The sequence below is a fragment of the Argentina silus genome, assembly GCF_951799395.1.
Source record: "Argentina silus genome assembly, chromosome: 14".
Lineage (NCBI taxonomy): Eukaryota > Metazoa > Chordata > Actinopteri > Argentiniformes > Argentinidae > Argentina > Argentina silus.
The window spans coordinates 15,053,793-15,076,263 of record NC_139668.1 but is presented as its reverse complement, the minus strand read 5'-3'; the positions used below and the strand labels follow the sequence as shown (position 1 = coordinate 15,076,263).

At 44.0% G+C, this 22,471-nt stretch overlaps 1 protein-coding gene across 3 annotated transcripts in view; it reads left to right on the top strand.

The window, feature by feature from the left end:
• The first annotated feature begins 241 nt into the window (after window positions 1-241).
• atp11a (ATPase phospholipid transporting 11A) overlaps window positions 242-22,471 on the top strand; it is a 50,059-nt gene continuing 27,829 nt past the window's right edge. For all 3 annotated transcript variants that reach the window (XM_083684753.1, XM_083684755.1, XM_083684754.1), the window contains exon 1: window positions 242-662. In XM_083684753.1, the coding sequence (XP_083540879.1) occupies window positions 624-662 (39 nt within the window). In that variant the 5' untranslated portion in view covers window positions 242-623. The remainder of the gene's footprint in view (window positions 663-22,471) is intronic.

The window sequence follows — 22,471 nt, the reverse complement described above, 5'->3', positions numbered from 1 at the left end:
CACGATATAAACTCGAAATAGGAGTGGACTATTTATCGTGATATACCTATACATAATTGGTTACAACGCATGAGGTTGATGTCCGAAGGAAACTGCAAAATTCCCCTAGGCAAGTGTGTGACACTAGAGTGCGCAAGCGCTTACGGCTGCCGTGACGTATGATGAAAGAAAAGCTCATTTGCCACAGCGGAGAGCCAAGGAGATTACAGGCGCGGGGAAGGTAAGAGGGAGCAGGGAGGAGAGGAAAAGGAGGCGAGGTACTTCACTAGGAAGAAGTAGGCGACTGTGCCTCTGAAACATTGAAATAACCTCTGGAGAAAGTGGACGAGGACAGAAAGAAGACATTGAATGCTGATTTATAGCTTGATATGCCAGTATAGTATCCAAAACCAAAAACTATGAAAAAACGTGGGCATTTGCTTGTTACCTTTTCAAGAGCCCTATAGGTGACAGGGAGATAGTATTACTATAGTCGGGAAGACTGCAGGCAACTTCTCACGTAGAAAAGGGGACCGTCCGAAAGACATGGAGCATAGAGCAGAAATAAAGATTAGCTAGCGTCAAACCATTAAAACAAGACACCAAACAAGAAATTGCTTGGACCAACTTGAACCTGAGAAAAAATGGATTTTAGTACACTTCGGAACCTCATCAGCAGATATGTAAGTATTGCACTAATACTTTGAATGGAATTTTGCTGCGCTGCTGCCAACAACTTGTTGGTCCGGCGGTTGCTTTGAAGCCTATTATGAGAATTGAGGGCTTCTCATTATACAACAAATACATTGTGTTTGTCAGTTTATTGTTCTTGAATTGCGAAATGACAGACCATTTATGTATGGTAGGCCATGAAGTCTAGGGCTTCATTTTTTCTTTTGAAAGAGCGAGTCAGCCGACAATGACATGACTAGGCTTCTACAAGCTATGCATTTTTCTTGTTTAAATTGAGAGAAATATTAATATTATCATTTTAAAGTTTAAATGACGACATTTATTATATTACCAACATGTTAATATCACCATGCATGGGGATTTTAAAACATCTACGAACCACTGCTGAGGAATGAATCACCTCATGTTTTATTCATGAAAGAAATAACGACGTAAGTGGTCCTTAGTTGACAGAGTAGCATACAGTCTAATTGATGTACGCACATACCGACATAAAGGGGCAATCTGGGATAGGTACATCCATTTTTGGACTTTTAATAACTAACTATATAGCCATTGATTCTTGAAGAATATAACTTGACAATGCCTCATCGGCTTAGTTCAACTGTCATCAGAACCCAACATATAGGCTACAGTAAGCTTGTTTTAGGGTTTACTCTATTGTTTGTAAACAATGTAATTATAAACAAACACTGTAGCTTCAAAACTATATTGTTGATCTCATTGACGGCCAGACCTTACACCCGTAGCTCTGTCTATGCATTTGAGTATGGTGACACATCTCCATCCCCATCAGGCAGCTTATCAAAAATCGTGGCGGGGTGACCGCTTTGTTGTTGTCGCTTGAATCACAGAATACCCCTTTAATTGACAGAGTGCGCCAATTGATGAATTCGATTCAACCAGAATAATTATTGGAATGCAATTTTGGAAGGAATTGAACTCACAAGCTTTAGAAGCCAGAGTAAAGGAAGAGAAAATGAAACTACCTGAACAAAATCCTGTGAACCATGATAGATAAATTCAAGTATCCTGTCTTGCATTACTTAGAAATTAGACAATGGTGTGACAAGAATTCCATAGTCGATAGCATATTATAGCACCACTTACATTGCCATGATGAGTGAAATGAGCATAAAACTGGAAGATAATCATATAGGGACACGCAACCAGTAGAGAACATAAATGCAAGTATTTGCATGAAAACGTTACATAACTCTGTAATTTTATGACTGAGTCTGCTGTTAAAATCAATAAGTTACAGCAGACCCTATGGCCTGTGTGTTACAGTAGGCTACACTTGTGTGTTTGGCAGTAGTCCAGAACACTGCTCACATGAGCACACAAGTTCCCAGGGGGGCTTATGAGCGTATTTCCTCCTGCAGTAAATGGCTGTATAAAGTAGAGATATCGCCATCCTCTCAGGTAAATGAATGTATAGATTGTGTGCACACCTGTTCTGCTAGCAAACAAACAAATAGTAAGAGTAACACCTAAATTGCGCGGCATCTTTGGCTCTCGAAACATACAGAGCCTCGTTGCTCAATGGGCTACTAGACATTCACCACGTCACCATTGAAGACCATGAGTTGAGCGCGTTGAGACCTGTGTTTGTCAGCCTTTGGTAAACACTCTGGTCGGTTGACAGATGGCCTACGGCTCTGATTCATTTGCAGCTACAGTAGCCTTGTTCTGGTGATGGGAACTCAACAACAGCCAATGATGACATAATGATGATACTAACAGCCATCACCTACTGTACCATGCCTCTCAAACGTCGTTTGTACAAATGGTGGAAGTCCATCTGGTTTTATCTATGTTTTTTCAAAACAATTATCTGTTGATAACCTATTGATTCATTTGGATGGCTCAAGACCCATAAGGGTACCATCATTTGATTTAAATCAATATACATGTAATTATAACTCAATATAATGTAATTATAATGCTATCTACTGTGTTATTCGCCATTAGAGAAAGCATTCAATTGTCAGTGAGTGGAGTGAGAGTGATAAGCCAGTGGGTAGAGTAGGCGCTGGGTTAGTTTGTTACATGACAAACTAACCCGTGAGAAATGCTGGGTTAGTTTGTCACATGACAAACTAACCCGTGAGAAATGCTGGGTTAGTTTGTCACATGAGGGGACAGCGAAGAGAGAATAATGTGGAACGAAAAGCTTGGTCCACACTGAACTCTGATCTAATGCGTGGTAATGCTGGCTGGCGTGATGAGAGGAGAGGAGAGGAGAGGAGAGGAGAGGAGAGGAGAGGAGGGGAGAGGAGAGGAGAGGAGAGGAGAGGAGAGGAGAGGAGAGGAGAGGAGGGGAGAGGAGAGGAGAGGAGAGGAGAGGAGAGGAGAGGAGAGGAGAGGAGAGGAGAGGAGAGGAGGGGAGAGGAGAGGAGAGGAGAGGAGAGGAGAGGAGAGGAGAGGAGAGGAGGGGAGAGGAGAGGAGAGGAGAGGAGGGGAGAGGAGAGGAGAGGAGAGGAGAGGAAGGGAGAGGAGGAGATGAGAGCAACTATGGAGAGAGCAGGAAATGGATCCTATGCTGTCTTGGGCAGACATGGAGGGAGATGACAGGAGATTGCTCTGACTGGAACATCACCGTTCAGGGTTCACTGTGGCCAGTATCTGAATGCTCATACTGTAAGAAGAATTTGCTCCTTGGAGGAGAATAAAGCATTCTATTCTATTCAATTATATTCTAGAGTGTTCTCACCGTGATTTGAATCATGATAGGGCACCGCACTCCAGTCATAAGAATCACAGATCAACCAACGAAAACTCTATTGGTTTAGAATCACTTTCTATATAGTTACTCATGAATTATGGTCAATATACAGTATTTGTATATTGATTATAACTGATTTTCAACTGTACATTTCACCTGAAACCTCTCAGTAACAAAGCCTCTATGGTAAGCCAGCCATTTGACATTTTTTGTACCTGAATGAGTAAGAATATAATCTTTTGTTGCACCTTAAGAAATGAGACAGTTTAGCAATGCATCTGGCCTCAAAATGTAGTTTTACGGCAATCTTAAGCCGATAGGGAAGTAACATGGCTGCCTATGCTGTTGGCATCATTCTCTCTGCTCTGCTCAGTTCAAGAGCAGAGGTGGACAAGTGCACAGACCTCACCAAGTAAATCTTCTCTGGGCGACAGAGAGGCTGTGAAATGTGCGTGAGAGCAGGAATGTGCACAAGAAAATACACTGATGCCCGATCGGGGGGTAATATTCAGTTATCAAACAGTTTGTTGCGTAATTCATCTTTTATTTTTTTTCATGACAAATTCATATTCCTGTGGTTAAGAATAGATAGGAGAATTAACTATTTGTTTTGCGTGAGGACATTCTTCCCGCCCTGCGACGATTCGACCAAACAATATGCAGCCGACCAAGGCTCTACTGACCAACCAATCGACTATTTCGGGGGCAGTCCTACTAATTTCCCTTAATCTGTAAGCCCGAGTGAAATACCAGTTATTAATCATAATGTGGTTCATGATTCAGTTTGCTCCTAGTTCTTTGTGTGGCTCCTTGTTTATGTCCTCTTCCCTGCCATGTCATTAAGGTTATTGAGAAATGCGTGATTCTGTTGGAGTTATTCCCTTGACTCATTTGGAAGGTTAGGGTTAGGGTCCCCTTGGGGAGGTGGCCTGCCACTGCAACTTCAGCACTACCAGGGGAAATCAACCAGGACACCGGGGTCACCCCATCATGCCGTAATCAATAATCTTTACCATTTCAAACATGGCTTGCCAATGTAAAGAAATAATGCCCTGTTATAGGTTAGGTTATAAGTTCATTTTCTGCTCATAATAACTGATTAGGTGATTGGTCGGTCCCTCTGTGACATCCACTCATGAGGCAGGAAGCATGGTGCCGTGCACCACAGCGCCGCCACCCCAAGGCTGTTTACTTACTCTGTCATCATGGCTGTACATTGTTGTGTCTTTCTGGTTGCTATGGTCGGTGTGTCTTTCTGGTTGCTATGGTTGGTGTGTCTTTCTTGTCTGCCTTTTATGTGTTTTGATGTTTGTTTGAACTGGCATTTAAAATGTTTTTAAACACCTGCCCAGGGACTACAGTTGAAAATTAGCCAATTGGCTAAAACTGGCACATTTACACTAATGTTAATGAATGTGCAGTGTCCCTGTAAAACTAAACTTAATAAAATAAATTAAAGTAAAGTGGAAGAATAGACACTACACCGGGACTTCTTCTACTTCTGACTAATCTCTAACCCTGGGCAGGAAGCTGCTACCGATGGCTTCCTGTCTCTTGGGGATTATAAGGCCATTTGAACTCTGTCCAGACAGATAATCCCATTTGTACAGTTGTCCGAGGGTTAGGGTGGACCTATAGTACACAGGGAGATATGTATGAAAACAGTGAAACCTACTGTGTTGTGACTAGTTTAGCTTCAATTCTACCACTTAGTTTTTAAACCCAGTGTTGCATAGCAGACTAAACAGACAACACCGGGGTTTGGGTGTGTTGATGTGAATGTGAGAGTGGAAAGATTCATCCACATTCGTTATTGTTTCTTGGAATAAGAGGTGTTTCATACGTTCTGCCATGTTTTTCGGTAAATTAATATGTCATTATTACATGTACTCAAAATGACAAACTGACAGATTTTCATTCTTGTGAAAAACTACTTTGTTCACGGGAGTGCCTCACTTTTACTAACCTTTGCTGTACTGCAGAAACACATTTTCCTGAAACTTGACATCGCCATATAATTTCCCCATGGATGCTATTGGCTAGAGCATGCCACGACACAGACTGCAAGCATGATTGGGGACTTCTATTGGAAATGCAGTTTCTGGACCTCTTAGTAATACTCACTTTGATTCTAAATCAAAAGGCCTACCATGGCGCCTACCATGTTGTGACTAGTTCGGCTAACATTCCGCATTGCGCCTACTGCCTTGTGGCGGAGACAGCAGCCGTGTTTCTACGGACGAGGGTTGGATTGGGATTAGCAGGATCGAAGCTAAAAGGATAACGACCCGACTCTCTTCAGGGCCGTGACACTGGTTCTCAGTGGTTATAGTAAGGAGGTCACGGGGGGCTTTAGAGTGCCGGCAAACCTGATGTCAGTTTCCCAAAAGCTTTGTAGCTTAAGTAGTTGATAATTTCTCCTGACAACCCGGCGCTGTTTACAGGTCGGCCTTCTCTGCGTGAGCTAACAAAGTTCGTTAAAGGAAGAACTTTGCTGGTCCAGGAGAGGCGTGGGCTTGGATAAAAACAAAGGAAGAAAAAGTACTACTTAAGATGCAAAGCTTTCGGGAAACTGGGCCCTATTCTCTTAAAAGAAAAAGAAAAAGAGGTGGCCCGCCCACAGCTGTGCCTCGTTGTCAAGGTGCTGGCGGTGCCGTGGCCCTTGAAGTTTGTATTTCTTGTGTTGACTTACCTTTAGCCAGTTTTAATATGAGTATTATTACTGTTTGAGCTGTGGACTGTAATTATGATGTTAATACCACTTCAATGCATCCTATTGCACCCTCTCTGGCTGTGCAGGGTCTCTCAGCCATGTGCTAATGACTTAACATCCTCATACTGTTTGTCTTATGTGGACTGGTCAACTTCTCAAACAAACTCTGCCTTAATCCAGTTGCTCTTGTTTTTCCCCTTCGAGCATGGCTGTGCTCACTCGTGTCTCTTGACTTCACTCTATATCACATATAGTGAATAACGCAACCTTGTATTTTCATTGGCCACTTTATTGTGACATAATATTATTTTCTATAGTACACAGAATGTACACAATAGTAAGCAGAGTCGTGAAACCTAATATTGAAGCCTAATATCAGACATGTTATTATGGGCAAAGTAGAAAGGTTGCTGCCAGCATTACCCCTCAAAATTCTAATGTCTGAATATCTGTAGCTGTGCCTATTACTGCTGTGGTGATAAAGCAGCAGTTTTAACCGTGGTGTGTACATTATTACACAGAGCCCGGTAGAACAAGAGGCACATGATGGATTGCACTGAATTAATGAAGCATAAAAGGCCACATCAGGAGAGCCAGCCCAGAGAGCGTTTGAACTTTGTAATGTTTCTCTTTGGTTACGGGCCCTTGGATAAGAACAGTCAGACTGCTGAGGAGGGCAGAACTCCTAATGCCCTCTCTCTCAGAGAATGACCCCTGCCTTCACACCCCATTCACTATGGCCTATGGGTCACACAGAGAGACGGGGATATGTCTTCTCTCCTTGTCTCCTTTCATTCATCTACCTTTCTAATTTGACGATCTGAATACAGTCACTGCACTCTTGAGAGTCCCATTTTACTTTTGTTGATCCCTTTCTCCTCTCCCATTTCCGCTCTTTCCTGCTCTAGAATATTTATTGTGCACTCTGAGGTATTGATTATTGACTTCTGGTGGGCTAGGTTGTGATAATGTGTGTTGTAAAACCTTAGTTTAGGTTTGATCGCTCTGCAAATACCACCTCTCAGTTTTGGTGCACCATAGAGTATTTGGTTTTTCGGGAACGTGATAATGATGTTTTGAATCACTCTCTTTGTTGTGTGATTGATTCACTGGTTGTTGGTCTTAAAGCCCGTCAAGGTGATCCAACTGGAGCCATACTCTATGAAAGTTAATATGTCAGAATGCAAAAGAGAGTCAGTTAAATGAATGGTAAATCCAGTAAATTAGACAGTGAACCTTAGTTACTGTACCTGCAAGCTTAGTAAACCTTGGGCCAAATCAGAACATATTTACCGTTTGTTAACCGTTCATAACGGTGACATCTGTCTCCAAAAATATATATACATAAATAAAATATCAGGATAAAAACTGACTAGTACAGCAGATAGTGATTCAATATTCATCTTTGCAGATAGAAATGTATTGCATAGATTTGACACACCACTCAACTCGTCTTAACAGAAGCCTGGTCCACCAGGCCATGTGATCCAATTGAAGCCCCTCTCTACATTACAGCTATGCCAGACACAAATTGGCCAGCACAGCAGATAGTGGTGATGTAATCCTACCAGCGGAGGAGCGTCTCTCAGTTTGATGGGACCTTAGTGTAGTGAAGCGTGAAAGTCCTCTCCTCAGTCCTCTAATGGGGGAGAATTCCTGGTTTATACTTAATTAACTGCATGCTGGACTTGGAAAATATATTGAGAGAGAGATGAAAACATGGAAACATGCTGTCGCTCCTTGATATATATATATATATATATGTACTATGCATATATATATATATATATACTGTATATATAGAGAGACAGACTCCAGAATAATGGAGGGATGGAGCAAGGGTTGAGTTACGCTGGTTAATAGAAACAGAGAGAGAGAGAGAGAGAGAGAGAGAGAGAGAGAGGGAGAGAGAGAGAGAGAGAGAGAGAGAGAGAGAGAGAGAAGAGAGAGAGAGAGAGAGACTAGAGAGAGAGAGAGAGAGAGAGAAGAGAGAGAGAGAGAGAGAGACTAGAGAGAGAGAGAGAGAGAGAGAGAGAGAGGGAGAGAGAAGAGAGAGAGAGAGAGAGAGAGACTAGAGAGAGAGAGAGAGAGAGAGAAGAGAGAGAGAGAGAGAGAGACTAGAGAGAGAGAGAGAGAGAGAGAAGAGAGAGAGAGAGAGACTAGAGAGAGAGAGAGAGAGAGAGAGAGAGAGAGAGAGAGAGACCATAATGAGGGTTGTGCCTCTGACAATAAAAAAGAGAGAAGTGGAGGAGTGTCTGAGGGCGCTGGTGGCTGCTTCATCTCCTGGTTGACGGGGAGCTAATGAAGGACAAACAGGGATGGTAGTATTTTTTCCACTGTGTGTGTCGACACGCTAGGTGAGAGCGCAGCGCCCCGTCACCCTGTCAGCGTCTAAGGACACCAGGATTCATGCAACCAGCCCTCTGGGCCCATGTCCCATCTACTGGAGTGGAACATTTGTGTTATCCCTTTAAACGCGTTTTGGTCAAGACATTTGCACTAGACGTCATACTGTAAGATGAGCTGTCACATCATTCTTGGTTGTTGGTTGTAGTAGAAAAAATAAACGTAAGGCCCTTTGGAATACGAGTAAGAAAGATATGTCTGAACTGACTTAATGTTCATTACTTTGTTTTTTCTTAATACACCATAAAAAATATACTGTCATCTCCTGATTGCATTTTGAAATATAAACACCCTCTATCTACCATCTTCGAAAGCACTTTACATTTAGGTGCCCTTAATAAAGGGTTTATTATTATTATTATTATTTATAACTAGTTTATAAACTATTGATTATGTTTTTGTAAATCCTTATAACTCACACTAATATGAACACTTTATAAATGCACTTATAAGTGCTTCTAAAAATTAAACCTCATGTGTCATCATGCAAACTTATTTTCAATGGTTTCACAGTTCAAAAGCAGTTATTTTCTTACTTGTGGATGTGATGCGCTGGGACCAAGAAACATTCAAAGCATCGTTACATAATGTGAAGATCTCTCAGATTGCGTCTCTACCAGAGGGTAATTCCTAAGGCTACTGTAGTATTGCTACTATGTATAAAAAGTGACACATTCCTAAATGGTGAAACCAATATGTAAAAAAAAATATACGTCAACGTCATAGTAATTGTTTGATTTCAAATCCAAACATCTGGAGTATAGAGCCAAAAGAAAATAATGCTTCACTGTCCCAATACGCTGTACATTTTTGCTGAAGAAAAACTATTTGCGGCTAGCAATGATGCTAAGAAAATAAACTTTTAAGGTATAGCTATTCTTAGAGACGAGATTGCTAACTCAAGGGAGCAACATACCTTTAGAAACTAGTTATATTATACAGAAATAGAGAACATGTATTTCAGAAATACAATTTCTTTGTCTACATGGAGAGAAAAGTAGAGACTCTCATATTATTTTTATACATTGTATCCTAGTGCATCAAATCCAGTAAAGAAAATAGCCATGTTTGAACTGTGAAAATAAGGATCCATGAAGACACATCAGTGTCAGTCAAGCATTTATAAAGAGCGCCTAAATGTAAACTCACTATTTTTCAAGCACCAGTGGCTATCCAACAATTTAAACAAATAAGTGATAACTATTTGTCAATGGTTTATAAATTATTTCTAAACCAATATTGAGAACTAGTTATAAATAATTTATAAACCTTTTATAAAGGGCTACCCATTATTTCTGATCAGAGTGAAAGCTTTCAGTAAGGATTGACTGTTCTCCTGAAGGACTGGGTCATATGATAATCATGGGACAGCTTGGATGCCTGGGGTTAGACCAGGGCCCAGTCATGCTTCCCAGATACCAGCATAACATCCACAGGATCAGAAACCAGGCGAAAGACTTGACTCGGGCAGGAAGCTGACCAGACAGCTGTGGGACTGGGGGAGAAGCCTAGACAACATGACTGTCTGTTCTCTGCATTCAACATCTCTGTCGTCTTGTTTGACAAGTCAAAGACAAGTGGTTTGGAGCACCCAGGCCAAGAGGACAGGAGGAGAGAGAGACTAGAGGGGACATGAGAAGAGAGACGAGGATCAATCGGAGAGATGCAGCAGCAAGTGTGTGAAGAGATGTTGGCTGGTCCTCTGTATCTCAGTTGGTAGAGCATGGCGCTAACAACGCTTGGGGGTTCGATTCCCGCTGGGGCCATATAGAACTGAAAAAATGTATGCACTCATTGCAATGTAAGTCAGCTAATGGCTAATAGGCATGCATTACTGAAAAGAGACAAGATGCGGCTAAAGATATCACATTTCAAGAGCTTTTGAGTGTCTTTTCTGTGTCTTAGTGTACTGTTCATTTGATTGACAGATGGTTGACAGATGGTAGTTTGATTTCAAGTTAAATTCCGATCGGGATAATGGATAGTTATCTTGATGTCCGCCTGTTTTGATTGATTTGATTGAATCTGGTCCTGAATCATCATCATCCTCATGTCAGCTCATGTCATAAATAAAGTGAGCTGTTACCTCAGTGTCAGGACACACTTCTGAACCGGAGTCACCTATTGGCAGAGCACCGGGCCATAATGAGCAGTGCCAGAGGTGTCACGACTCACCATGCTCCCGGCACAAATGGTGTGAGAGGAAATCCATTATCCATCTAGTATGTGTGAGGCCCAGAGGTGAGTTACTGCACCGCTAATGTTCAAATCCAGATGGCAGGGAGCGGTGAGGGGGTTGATCATTGAAGGGAGGTATCTTGCAGCCCGCTGGCTGGCTCCACCCTCCTTATATGGACTTCCTGCCCCAACGTGGCAAACCTGTCGATCGTTAAGCCACCAGGGATTGAGGATAAAAAAGGGAGCGGGCTGCCCAACCTGAGGCAAATACCGGGAGGAAGTATCTGTGTGATAACCTGTAGTGAGCGGGACTGCCTTGGAGAGAAGCGTGAGAAGTAACTGTGTGATAACCTGTAGTGAGCTGAACTGTTGGATTACCCCCACTGTGTATTAAACCGTTTTGGCTGAGGATGCTTTTGGACTATCCCTGGATAACGGACAAAGGACTTTGAGTAAGGATTGGGGACTTTGAATGGATAGCTGAATTACCTCCCCCTCCCCCAGATGTAAATACCCCCTAATAAATTTCCCAATCGCATTTGAATTGTACTTTGTGTGTGTTTGTTGGCGTGGAAACTTGGTGGCGTGGAAACCCCACACCCTTGAGCCTGCCACAGTATGTACCAATCCCAGATGATGAGCGCTGACATAGCCGCCCGCTCCTTATATCAAAGACCCGGTGAGTTTATGCAACATGCCCACAGATGGATGAGAGCGTTTAGGGAAGCACAGCCACTGTGAGGCTGCTACCAGTGCTCTGCCTGTGGGGGGATCGGGTCGTTGCGCCTCGCTGCTCATCCTCCTGCAGGTCAGGCTCCTGTACACACTGAGGGAGAGGAGGGAAGGGGGACTATATTACCAATCTCTCTAGCGAGGCTTCGGCCAATCACTGGCTCCAAGCTCTATTCCTCTTGACGAGTGAATACTTGGCCCAGGATAAGTTGAATGTTTTCTAGAGGTCTGACTGGCTGGCTTGTTACTGAGGAGGTGTAGTGATGTTAAAAGGGCCAACTAGTGTGGTTCTGGAGGATGAGGCAATATGACAAATGCACACAGCCCAACACTTTGCCTTCTCCTCTCCTTCCTGGATGTCTGACAACCTTCCAGCAGCCCTTGAGGGGACGCTTCTGATCTACTGGAACCTTTGGAATGAGTGGAGACACGCAAGCATGCACACACGCATGCAGACTCACATGCACACACGCAGTCTCTCTCACTCTCTATGTGTGTGTGTGTGTGTGTGTGTGTGTGTGTGTGTTTGTGTATGGTCTCACATCGTCTTGAGGTCACGAAAGGGGGCAACACAGACTCATAGATAGAGAGATGAAGACTATACTGCAGATGCAGTAATTCCAATTCCAATTCCAAAATCTTCCTCATTGAAAAGCATAGAGGAAGATTTGGAATTGGAATTTCAGTTGACTTCCAGAATCGAAATGGAGTTGACCCCAACCCTGACCTTTGTTATAGATTTTGGAGAATGGTTTGCCAAAATCTATATGAAGGCTGAAGATCAACTGGTGATGAGAGTGTAGGAAAGAGGTTGGAACGGGGCCCAGCCACAAGGCATTCCCCAAAACGCCAGTGAGATCTTAAAGTATTAACCCAGCTAGGGGTCAGCTGATCCCACCAAAGAGTCTCACATCACATGGCTAATGCCTGCCTGTCTGCTCTCTCACAGATCTCTGAACATGAACATGAATGTGGTTGGTCACGGTCTAATGGTTTCCCGTTCAACTGTCACATGCTGATGCTGCACTTTGTTCAAACTATTTCAAAAGGAAACATTTACTCAAAAGGTCAGCTCTATAAGAGCTGTCAAGTGCACTTCAATTCTGTTGTCTCTGGATTGTGCTGCATACTTCCAGTAAAAGTGAGTGTGTGTGTGTGTGTATGTATGTGTGTGTGAGTCAGCCTCAGACAATAGCAGCTTGTTTCAGGAAGTCACGGAAAGAGCATGTGACTGGGAGACTGGCGTCCTTGGGATTAATGCTGCTACACACACACACACACACACACACACACACACACACACACACACACACACACACACACACACACACCCACACACACCCTTAGAGTACATGCATGTTGCCACTGCTTCCATTAATGTGCTGCTTCATTGTTATTGATGCAGGGGATCGATGGGAGATGAGTTTAAAGTTTGGGAGACTGAGTAGGAGGAAACAGAAGCAGAGGTAGAGGGAGAGACAGACAGAGTGACTCTTCGTACGCTGCTGTTGCTCAACCCCCCAGCTATCAGCACATCCACTTTCATGTCATAAATGCATTATTCTTTCCACTGTATTTTCTCTCTCTCACACTGAGTCACACTGTGCTGGTAGTGATGAGTCAGCACTTAGTATGATTATGGGATCAGACTCCGTTTAATGGGAATAGGTTGATTAGTCTAGTTCCCTCTTGCAACACATCATGTCCACCACACTCACAGCCGGTCCCCTGAGATCCCCGGGCTTTGCCTCACAGCCCTGGAACAACACCACCCAGCCTGTTACCTACGTAGATATAGAATATAATATAATGTATGCCATTTAGCTGACGCTTTTATCTAAAATGACTTACATTGCAGTGAGTGCATATATTTCAGTATATATGGCCCCAGCAGGAATCAAACCCACAACCTAAGCGTTGTTAGTGCCATGCTCTACCAACTGAGCCACAGAGGATCTCGTAGATGTTGCTGCTCCCCAGTGTGTGTGTGTGGGTGTGTGGGTGTGTGTGGGTGTGTTCCTGTTTGTGTGGCATTTTCTCAGCTTGTTGCTCAGACACTGCCAAGATACTTCCTTCACAGAGTTCTCTCCTGCCAAGAACTGTGATCAATCAGAACACTTACAAGGCGAGGGAGGGCTTCACAATACTATACAGGATATATCCAATACTATCCAATGAGGTTGTACTGTAGTGTGTGAGGATGTCAACCAATGAAGAATCATGGCGTTGAGGAAATGTGGAGGATGGGGGTTCTGTGTGAAGTAGAGCCAAGAGTTATGACTTGAGGGGGATGGGTTGAAATGGATGCGACACACACACACGTATTTCTGTTGAAAGAATGAGGGGCCATATCAATAAATCAACACATTCTTTTGACCTTGTCGTTTGGCTTTTTCAAAATCAATCCGTTTAAAGGGACAGTTCATGTCCACCTTCTACATATGTATCACTATATCCCCTGAATGGTTGGACCAGCAACCGGACTCTGTATCTCCTCACAATCTTCGCGTCTCTATGGTGCGGTGGGTCGTCGCGAGGTGTGGTGCGGCCTCTCAGGGAACAAAGACAGGAAGTAAGGTGATTTATGGGTTTATGTGTGGTGAGAAAGCCCAGGAGGTTTGGACAGCCCTAGCGTCTTCTTCTGCCCTATTTTACCCTCTGTAGCGTACAGTATAGTGTAATAATGAGACTAGAATGATTCAGCAGCCTTGTGCGTAGAACTCCTTAGAGGCCCTGGGTGACGCCATACAATGTGTGGATGATATATTGGCCATTATGACTACTGTCTCCATGAACCAACTCTGTGTATACTGTAAGACATCATTCATTAATTTCACAATGTACATAAAAGTTACTCTATGGCTACTGTGTCAACAAGCTGTATATTCTAGCTGCAGACCGTAGGTGCATGAAACAGTCCTGGAAATATTGCTGATGATAGGAAAACTAGCCATGTGTAGAAGTTTCAGATTTGTCACCGATACTGTGATTTGTTTTAAAGAAGTAGTCTTGTGGATGTATCTGATCATCATTATGCCATGAGTGAGTATGGCATTCCAGAGTTGGGTGGGGCAGGCTGCCGGAGTGTGGCATAGTGGGTAGGTGGCATAGTGGGTCGGTGAAGCGATTGTGTTACAGACACACCCTTCTTACCGTGCATAAGAAGTCATGCAAAATTGATGCCTCTGTGTTTGTATTCAGCCTGCCCGGGCTTGAGACCCAGAAGAGAGGGAGGCTCCGGCTGTAGAGCGCAGCACAGTGGTGCATGCAGGGAGTCTGGGAGTAAATGATATTACCTCATGAGAAGGATAAATACTAACCGTATGCTCCATTTTTAGTAGAGAACACGAGTGCAGGTTGGCAGTGGAGCTTGTTCACTTATCGGGCCCCAATTTGCTTCCGCTACAGAGCGCTGCGCACCACTGAAACTATACACACACACACACACACACACACACACACACACACACACACACACACACACACACACACACACACTGTGACTCACTCACCTGCACTTAGCAGGTTAATCAAAGGGATGGGGAATGGGAATGGGTCGGTAAGAGAAACGTGACTTCAGGTCGATGTGGAGGATCAATCAGAGCTTGTTTGTTTGGTCTGTTTACCTCCAGGCAGTACAAGACGCAGACAGATGGAGGGTACAGCTGGGGTGTAATCTGTGAGTCAGCTTCTTAATGAACGCAGCGCCACAGACTGTGGGACTAGGAGAGGCTGCTGGGACTGGGACTGAGGGATTAGAACATGTACCCACCTGCAACATTCAGATCACTGGCTGCCATATTGGCAACAAATGCTCATGACAAAGTTTTAGTTCCAGTTTATTTTTTATTAAAAAATCAACATGACAAAGACATTTTAATTTGTATTCTGACTAGAATGTAATAGTTGTGGAACTGTTGTTACCAGCCAACATGGTGCCCATTAGAATAGTACATCTCAAACTGAGTTAGCCAAACTCAATACTGAGTTTACTGTGTTCCCAGGATTTGTCGCAAGTTTTCTCATCTGAAGTAGGACTCCAGGGAGACACAGTGATTTAAGTGTTCAGTTCCCAAATGTGTCTCAGTGAGAGAAGAAGGCAAACAGAGACTAACGGAGGCCCTTGGAGGCACTTTGCTGTGTAAATCCTTTTCTCATTGACTTCCCTTCGCCTGCTAACAAATTCCTCACCTAATCTCTGGAGCATCAAGGAGATTGTCTTTACACACACACACACACACACACACACACACACACACACACACACACACACACACACACACACACACACACACACACACACACACACACACATTGTCTCATGTGAGGTGAGGGCACACAGCGTTTCACTTTTTGCCCATGTACAATATATATTTGCTCCTCTCTTGTCTCTGCCTGTCTCTTCCCCTTATGTTTAAAACCTCTGGGTTGTAAAGCCATTGAGGGGTTGGGGGACTGGACAGCAGAGATTTCCCTTATCTCCTTACCTCAGTAGTGACATGGCATGTATTTATCACCACTGTTCTCCGTTGCCATTGTCACTATCAGGGCTAACGTTACTGTTTTGTCTGCTGGAAGCGTGGGTGTCATTGCACCATTGTTATCTTTCAGACACTTTTACTACCTGCTGTATTGTTGCGTAGTGTTCATTCAGAACATCCCATAAACGGATACTGACTCCTCGTCCGGGTATTTACACGAAACACCAAACTGAACAGTCATACATGTGGAAAGAAACGACACCATAGAGACCCAGAGTCCCAGAAACACACCTGCTGTATGATCTTTAGCTGTAACGGTAGTATATGTTGCTGTTCTGTTGATCATTCAGTGAGTGTTGTAAGATTGATTTCTGTCTCCTCTGTGTGAATACCCCCCCCCCCCCAGCCCCGCCCCCCCCCCCCCCCCCCCCATAGTCCTAGAAGGCTGTCGATAGTGAGCCTGCATATCCGCTGATGCTCCACATGAAATATTAAAGGGATGGTTCAGCCTATTTTCATGTTTAGGTGAAATATCATCTTACCCTGAGTTGTTCTCATAGGCCAGTGGTGAGAGCTTTTCCGGGTCTCTGTTATCTACTTTCCAACCACAGTTAGGAGCACTCTCTACAATAAAAACTATTCCAGAGGGATTTACAGTAGATTAGCATTGTTTAAATTACTTGCCAAAATCTCCTCAGAGAAATTTAAAACAAAGTTTAGTCGTGACGATATACGAGATGAACCTGTACCGAAACTAAGAGGCTGTGTGTCTACGAAGAGGAAATTTATGTTCCTGTTCTGAGCAAAATCGTTCATATAGAGACTGTGATTGTTTTATTTTCAATAGTATGCACATCAGAAAATCCTCTCAAGCGTAACTCGCCACTAAATTTGGTTTGAAGTTTCTCTGAGGGAGATTTTGGCATGTCATTTAAATGATGGTAACTTAAGTGCCGTTGGAATCCCGTCTGTTGGAGATGGTGCTGCTAACTGTTAGCCGGTGCTGCGGTAGCAAAGTAGATAATGGAGAACCGGATAAGCTTTCACTACTGGCCTATGAGGACAACTCAGGGTAAGATGATACTTCACATAAACATTAAAATAGGCTGAACCATCCCTTTAACACTAACCCTCTCTCTCTCTCTCCCCCCCCTCTCTCTCTCTCCCCCCCTCTCTCTCTCTCTCCCTCCTTCCTCATACCTCTCTACAGTACCTTTCTCTCCCTGTCTCTCACTTCCTCACTCTCTCTTTCTCTCTACTTTCTCCCTCTCTTTCTCTCTCTCTCTCTCTCTCCCTCTCTCTCTCCCTCTCTCTCTCCCTCTCTCTCTCTGAGAAGTGGGGGAAGGGCATCTAAGGGAGTGATTCTGCGTCTGTGATTCCAGGAAGTGGCCCTTCCATAACAATGGGGTTATATTGTGCACCCTGTTTACTGGCACAGGCCTGTCTCTCTTCCACCAGAGTCGCTGAATAGACTCACCTGTCCTTTACAAAACACATTCCCTGCCTTCACTCGTATATACAATACAACAGTAGTTCCCAGAGGTGAGTGTGTGTTTAATCCACCACCACTGGATTAAAATAGAGAGAAAAAGAAAAGCTCCACCTGCAGAAGAACAGAGAGGGTTGAGCTAAATTTATCCTGGGGTGGGTGACTGCTCAGTGACAGGAAACCCCCGGCTGTCAGAAGGAAGCAGCGTCTGATCTTTCAGAGGACCGGTCCAGTGTGCAGCAGAGAAAGTCAATGCGTCCACTAAGTGAACCCGACAGAGAAAAAGCGGACGCTTTTGGCCCAGCGGTGAAAGGTCTTATCGATTCCACCCTATGTTTTCCTTTACCTATAAATACGCCCTGTATCCCGAAACCTGAGCCAGCGCTAACTGTGATTAAAAACTCCAGAATAGAAAATGGGCTTGTATTACATACAAATGGCAGGACTCAGACTTATAGACTTTTTATTTGATTTAATGCAGACAAGCCTTGATGCATCGCTTAATCCGGAGAAATTCTAAAAGCTCAAACCTGATCAATAAAATAATTTGTCGGCTTAGCACCCTATAAAGGGCTATGTGCTGAGGCTAGGAGAAGGCCTGCTCCAGATACAACACTAACAAGGTTAGAGATGCATTATATGGAAAGTGGGCCATACTCAACCCTGCTGAATGGACAAACACTCCGGGGGAGAGGAGGAAACTATGAGTCTCATGATGAATGGCATTTTAATGGCCGTGTGTTTTCATACCTCAATAGTTATAGGCTCTTTTCTGAGTCCACATTCCAACCATCTGTTGTGTATATCCTAGTGTATACATTAGAAGAATTCTGGAGGCCTTAATATGCTATGAAAGTCTCTATGTGATAAGCGAAAGTCATGTCATTTTCGGAGACAGGCAATTCTAATCAAATCAAATCAAATTGTATTTATGGAGCACATTTCGTACAAGAATGCAGTGCAATGTGCTCCAAACGGTAACAGTATGATTGCTAGCTAAGTCAGAGCGGTTGCAAATTATTAGTAAATATGTAAATGATGGTAAATATTTAGCTGGCAAAAGTAGTGAACCTTGGGGCAAAACGGCCCACATACTGTATTTGCCTACCGGCCGGGCCGGTCTCCAAAAGTGACTAGTGTACCCAGTCATGTTTACAATGTGCAGTTTTTGGCATACAGACGTCCATAGCGTATTGTAAATGAATGGAACTGACAACAACAGTGGAACTTCTTTCCATTCTTCTTATCCTCATGCCATGAGTAGATTTGACCATGTCATCTGTCATGTAGTGAATAGCACATCCAGTCTGAATGAATAATGAACAGTATCAGTGGCGTTACGAGCAGTCTGATTGTAAACATTGTTTACATAATGCAGGAGGCCGTGAGAATGCCTGTGGAAGGATGGGGGGAGAGGGGTTCACTGGCTGGTCACAGCAGCATAGGGTCAGGCCAGACCCCAATGTGCCAGGACAACTTGATTAAAATACCCAGTGGAGAATGACTAAGCTCCCAGTCATCGATTGACTTTCTATGACTGCAGAATGCTGCTGGTTGGGATTCCTTTTGGATGTCACTCTGTAATGCTCACTCAAATGGAACTACTCTGTTGTGTTGTGTTAGCTGTTATGGTAACTACACATTTTAAACTATAGGCTATAATGATTGTGGAAACAATATGGTGGAAAGTCGACCTAGCCTATCAGAAGGGACAGGAGTGGTTGGAGGAATAACCATATTGCTTACATCCATCCAATCCCTTCAGACATCGCTTCAATCCCTTTGGAGAAGTGTCTGGGGGTTGGGGCTAATCAGAGGCTGGACACATCTCCCTAGACTCAACCTGAGAAAGCTGATCACTACCTGGCTGACTGGCTGGTCTCTTAGCCTCGGAGATAATCCCTTACTGCCACAGTGCAGTACCCTAACCTATCTCTCTCTCTGTCTCTCTGTCTCTCTCTCTGTCTCTCTCTCTCTCTCTCTGTCTCTCTCTCTCTCTCTCTCTCTCTCTCTCTCTCTTTCTCTCTCTCTCTCTCTCTCTCTCTCTCTCTCAGGGAAGGCTTCCCTCTGTAGACTCAACCTGAGGTGCATACTCATGAGTTCCTATGTTTATCATAATAATGAAGAAACACCTTTCAATTAACCTCTATTGGCCTCTAAAAGTGACTGAATACTGTATCTAATGTGGCTTCAGTCTATTCCTCAGCTCATGCGCGCACATTGGTTGGATCGCAAGGTAGCAACAGTATTTTGTTGGTTGGACTGGCAGAAGGGGGCAGGTGCAGTGAGACGTGTGTGTGGGAGAGTGAAGGATATGTTACACTCTGGGAGTGTGTGGGCAGTAGTGTTGGCAGCATTTCAAGCCAACGAGCCCATCTATACAGTATGCTGCCCCCTCTCTCCTCCCCTATGAGTACTATCAGTACAAATGCCAACCAGGATACACGCTGTACCAGAGATCATGGCCATGTTCTAATACCTCCAAAATGCACACCGTCCCTCTTTGAGGTAAACGCTGATCTCACACCTTACTGGATGGGTGTAATCCAGCAGTGTGAAGTCAGTGATGAACTCAGTTACAAGGAAGGAGGGATACATTTTCAATCTACTCAAACAAGACCAGGGTAGTTTATTTCTCCTAGTCCACTTCTTGGTATGCGTGGGCGTGTATCTTATTAACCCTAGTCAGCACGTTGCAACAAGAACTTGTTGAGTTTGTGGCCTCAAGCTGTTTTACAGAGGAATTTGTCAGAAAGAATTGTTTGGGAACACATGTTCTTTTGATAGGGGATTTGTTTGACTTGGTTTGTCTCAGTGAATCACAATACCAGTAACGTGGATGGTTGCAGTCTTTTCTGTTTATTAGTATAGTTGGAGGTGTCTCCCTCCCTTTCCTCTGTTAGCCTGGCAACAGTGGGGTGTTCATGGAGGAAAGCTGATCTGGCCCTGAACAATGCAGTCTCTCTCTCTCTCTCCCTCTCTCTCCCCCTCTCCCTCTCTCTCTCTCTCTCTCTCTCTCTCTCTCTCTCTCTCTCTCTCTCTCACACACACACACACACACACACACACACTAGGATGTCTGCATACTGTAGTTTCAAACGAATAAAGGGAGCACTGTATTCCCGAGCACTGTATTCCTGGATGAATGAGAGAGAGAGATATACAGTAGATACTGTAGATAGGGAGATAAAGAAGGCATGAGAGAGAGAGAGAGAGAGAGAGAGAGGGATGGAGTGGGTGCATGTGAGAGGAACGGAGAGTGTGAGAGATATGCAATGATATTTAGACTCCAGAAGAGAAAAGGGGAGAACAGAGAGACAGGTAAAGACACAGAGAGAGAGAGGGAGACAGAGAGACAGGTAAAGACATACAGAGAGAGAGAGGGAGACAGAGAGACAGGTAAAGACACAGAGAGAGAGAGGGAGACAGAGAGCGAATGTGAGAGGATGGAATAACATGAGAACGAGAGATGAGCAGAGCATGAGAGAGAGAGAGAGAGAGAGAGAGATAGCGGGCTACTGCTCATCTGTGGAGAGTGGCTCACAGCTGTTCTCTCTCATGTGTGAGGGAAGGCTGCTCCTCCTCCCTTCCTCATGTCCCCATGTCCTCTCTCATCTCCTCCACTCTCCACTCACTGAAGCACATAGCTTCACAGATATATATCTATCTATATATCTATATCTATATCTATCTATATATAGATATAGATATATATATATATATATATATATATATAGAGAGAGAGAGAGAGAGAGAGAGAGAGAGAGAGAGAGAGAGAGAGACTCCAGAATAGATTCAGGTGATAGGTTAATAGAAACATATTACCCCTTCATGCTGCTTAGTTGGCCTGCACATTGTCGGGTGGATTGTTAGAGCATGGAAAATGCTCTTGATAAAAACAGTTATACACTTGTATGATCCATGATGCATTCGCTGGTGGTTAGCTGAGCGCTAAGAAGCACAGGGGTTCCTGACTGGTGGAGCTTTAGGGATGTACTGTAGTGTCCCTGAGGATCAGCAGAGCTCTCCCAGCCAGGTGACCGGGGGAGGCCAGGTGACCAGGGGAGGCCAGGTGATCTGGGGAGGCTGTGGTAATTGGTGGACAGGCTCATGGTTACGCATGGATTAGCACATGGGTTGGCACATTGTTATGCACGGTATGAGAAATGGTATCAAACACTTTTAAAACAATCAACATATCAAACACTTTTTTCCTCCCGTGCATTACAATGAGCCTGCCCTCCGATTTCTCACTCCACCAGCCTCCCCTGCAGGTGACATCTCCTCTTGTCCTGTCCTGTCTTGTCTGACGGTGTCTAGTTGAGCTGAACATAACTGAACAATCCTGGGTAACCTGAGTGTAAAAGCACTGTGACTTAACCCCACGAGACGGGGCTGAAAACTAGGGCATGATGCCCCAGCAACTCAATCCCATTCACCGGCCAGGGATTACTGTCACCTCTTGTTAGGAGAGAGGAGTGTGTGTGTGTGTGTGTGTGTGTGTGTGTGTGTGTGTGTGTGTGTGTGTGTGTGTGTGTGTGTGTGTCTGTGTGTGTCTGTGTGTGTGTGTGTGCTCTCAGGTGTCTTATCTGTAGGGTGTAGTTGTGTGTGCGTGTGTGTGTGTGTGTGTGTGTGTGTGTGTGTGTGTGTGTGTGTGTGTGTGTGTGTGTGTGTGTGTGTGTGTGTGTGTTTGTTTGGGGTCTCTGTGTAGGTGTCAGTTTGGGTGTTTGGGTAAGGACGATCTGTTTGATGGCCCTTGGAGGTGTTCACTAACCTTACACCAGCCTGGAGGACCCAGAAGTGTCACTCAATGAACCACTATCAATGAGTTGCCAATGGTGACAAACATACACAAATAGGTCAGCTGGAAGAGGTTGGGATCGCTTTTTACTCAGACAGCACTTACATCACGTGAAGCCTTCTTAAATGATATGAAACATTAAAGATACGACTCAAATCAAGCCTGCTCAAGTCAAACTAAATTCAGTTTTGGATAAGAAAGCGTCCTTGTTATTTATGTATTCCTGACATCCGAGGAAATAAGGATTGAATGACTGTTATTCCTCATGAAA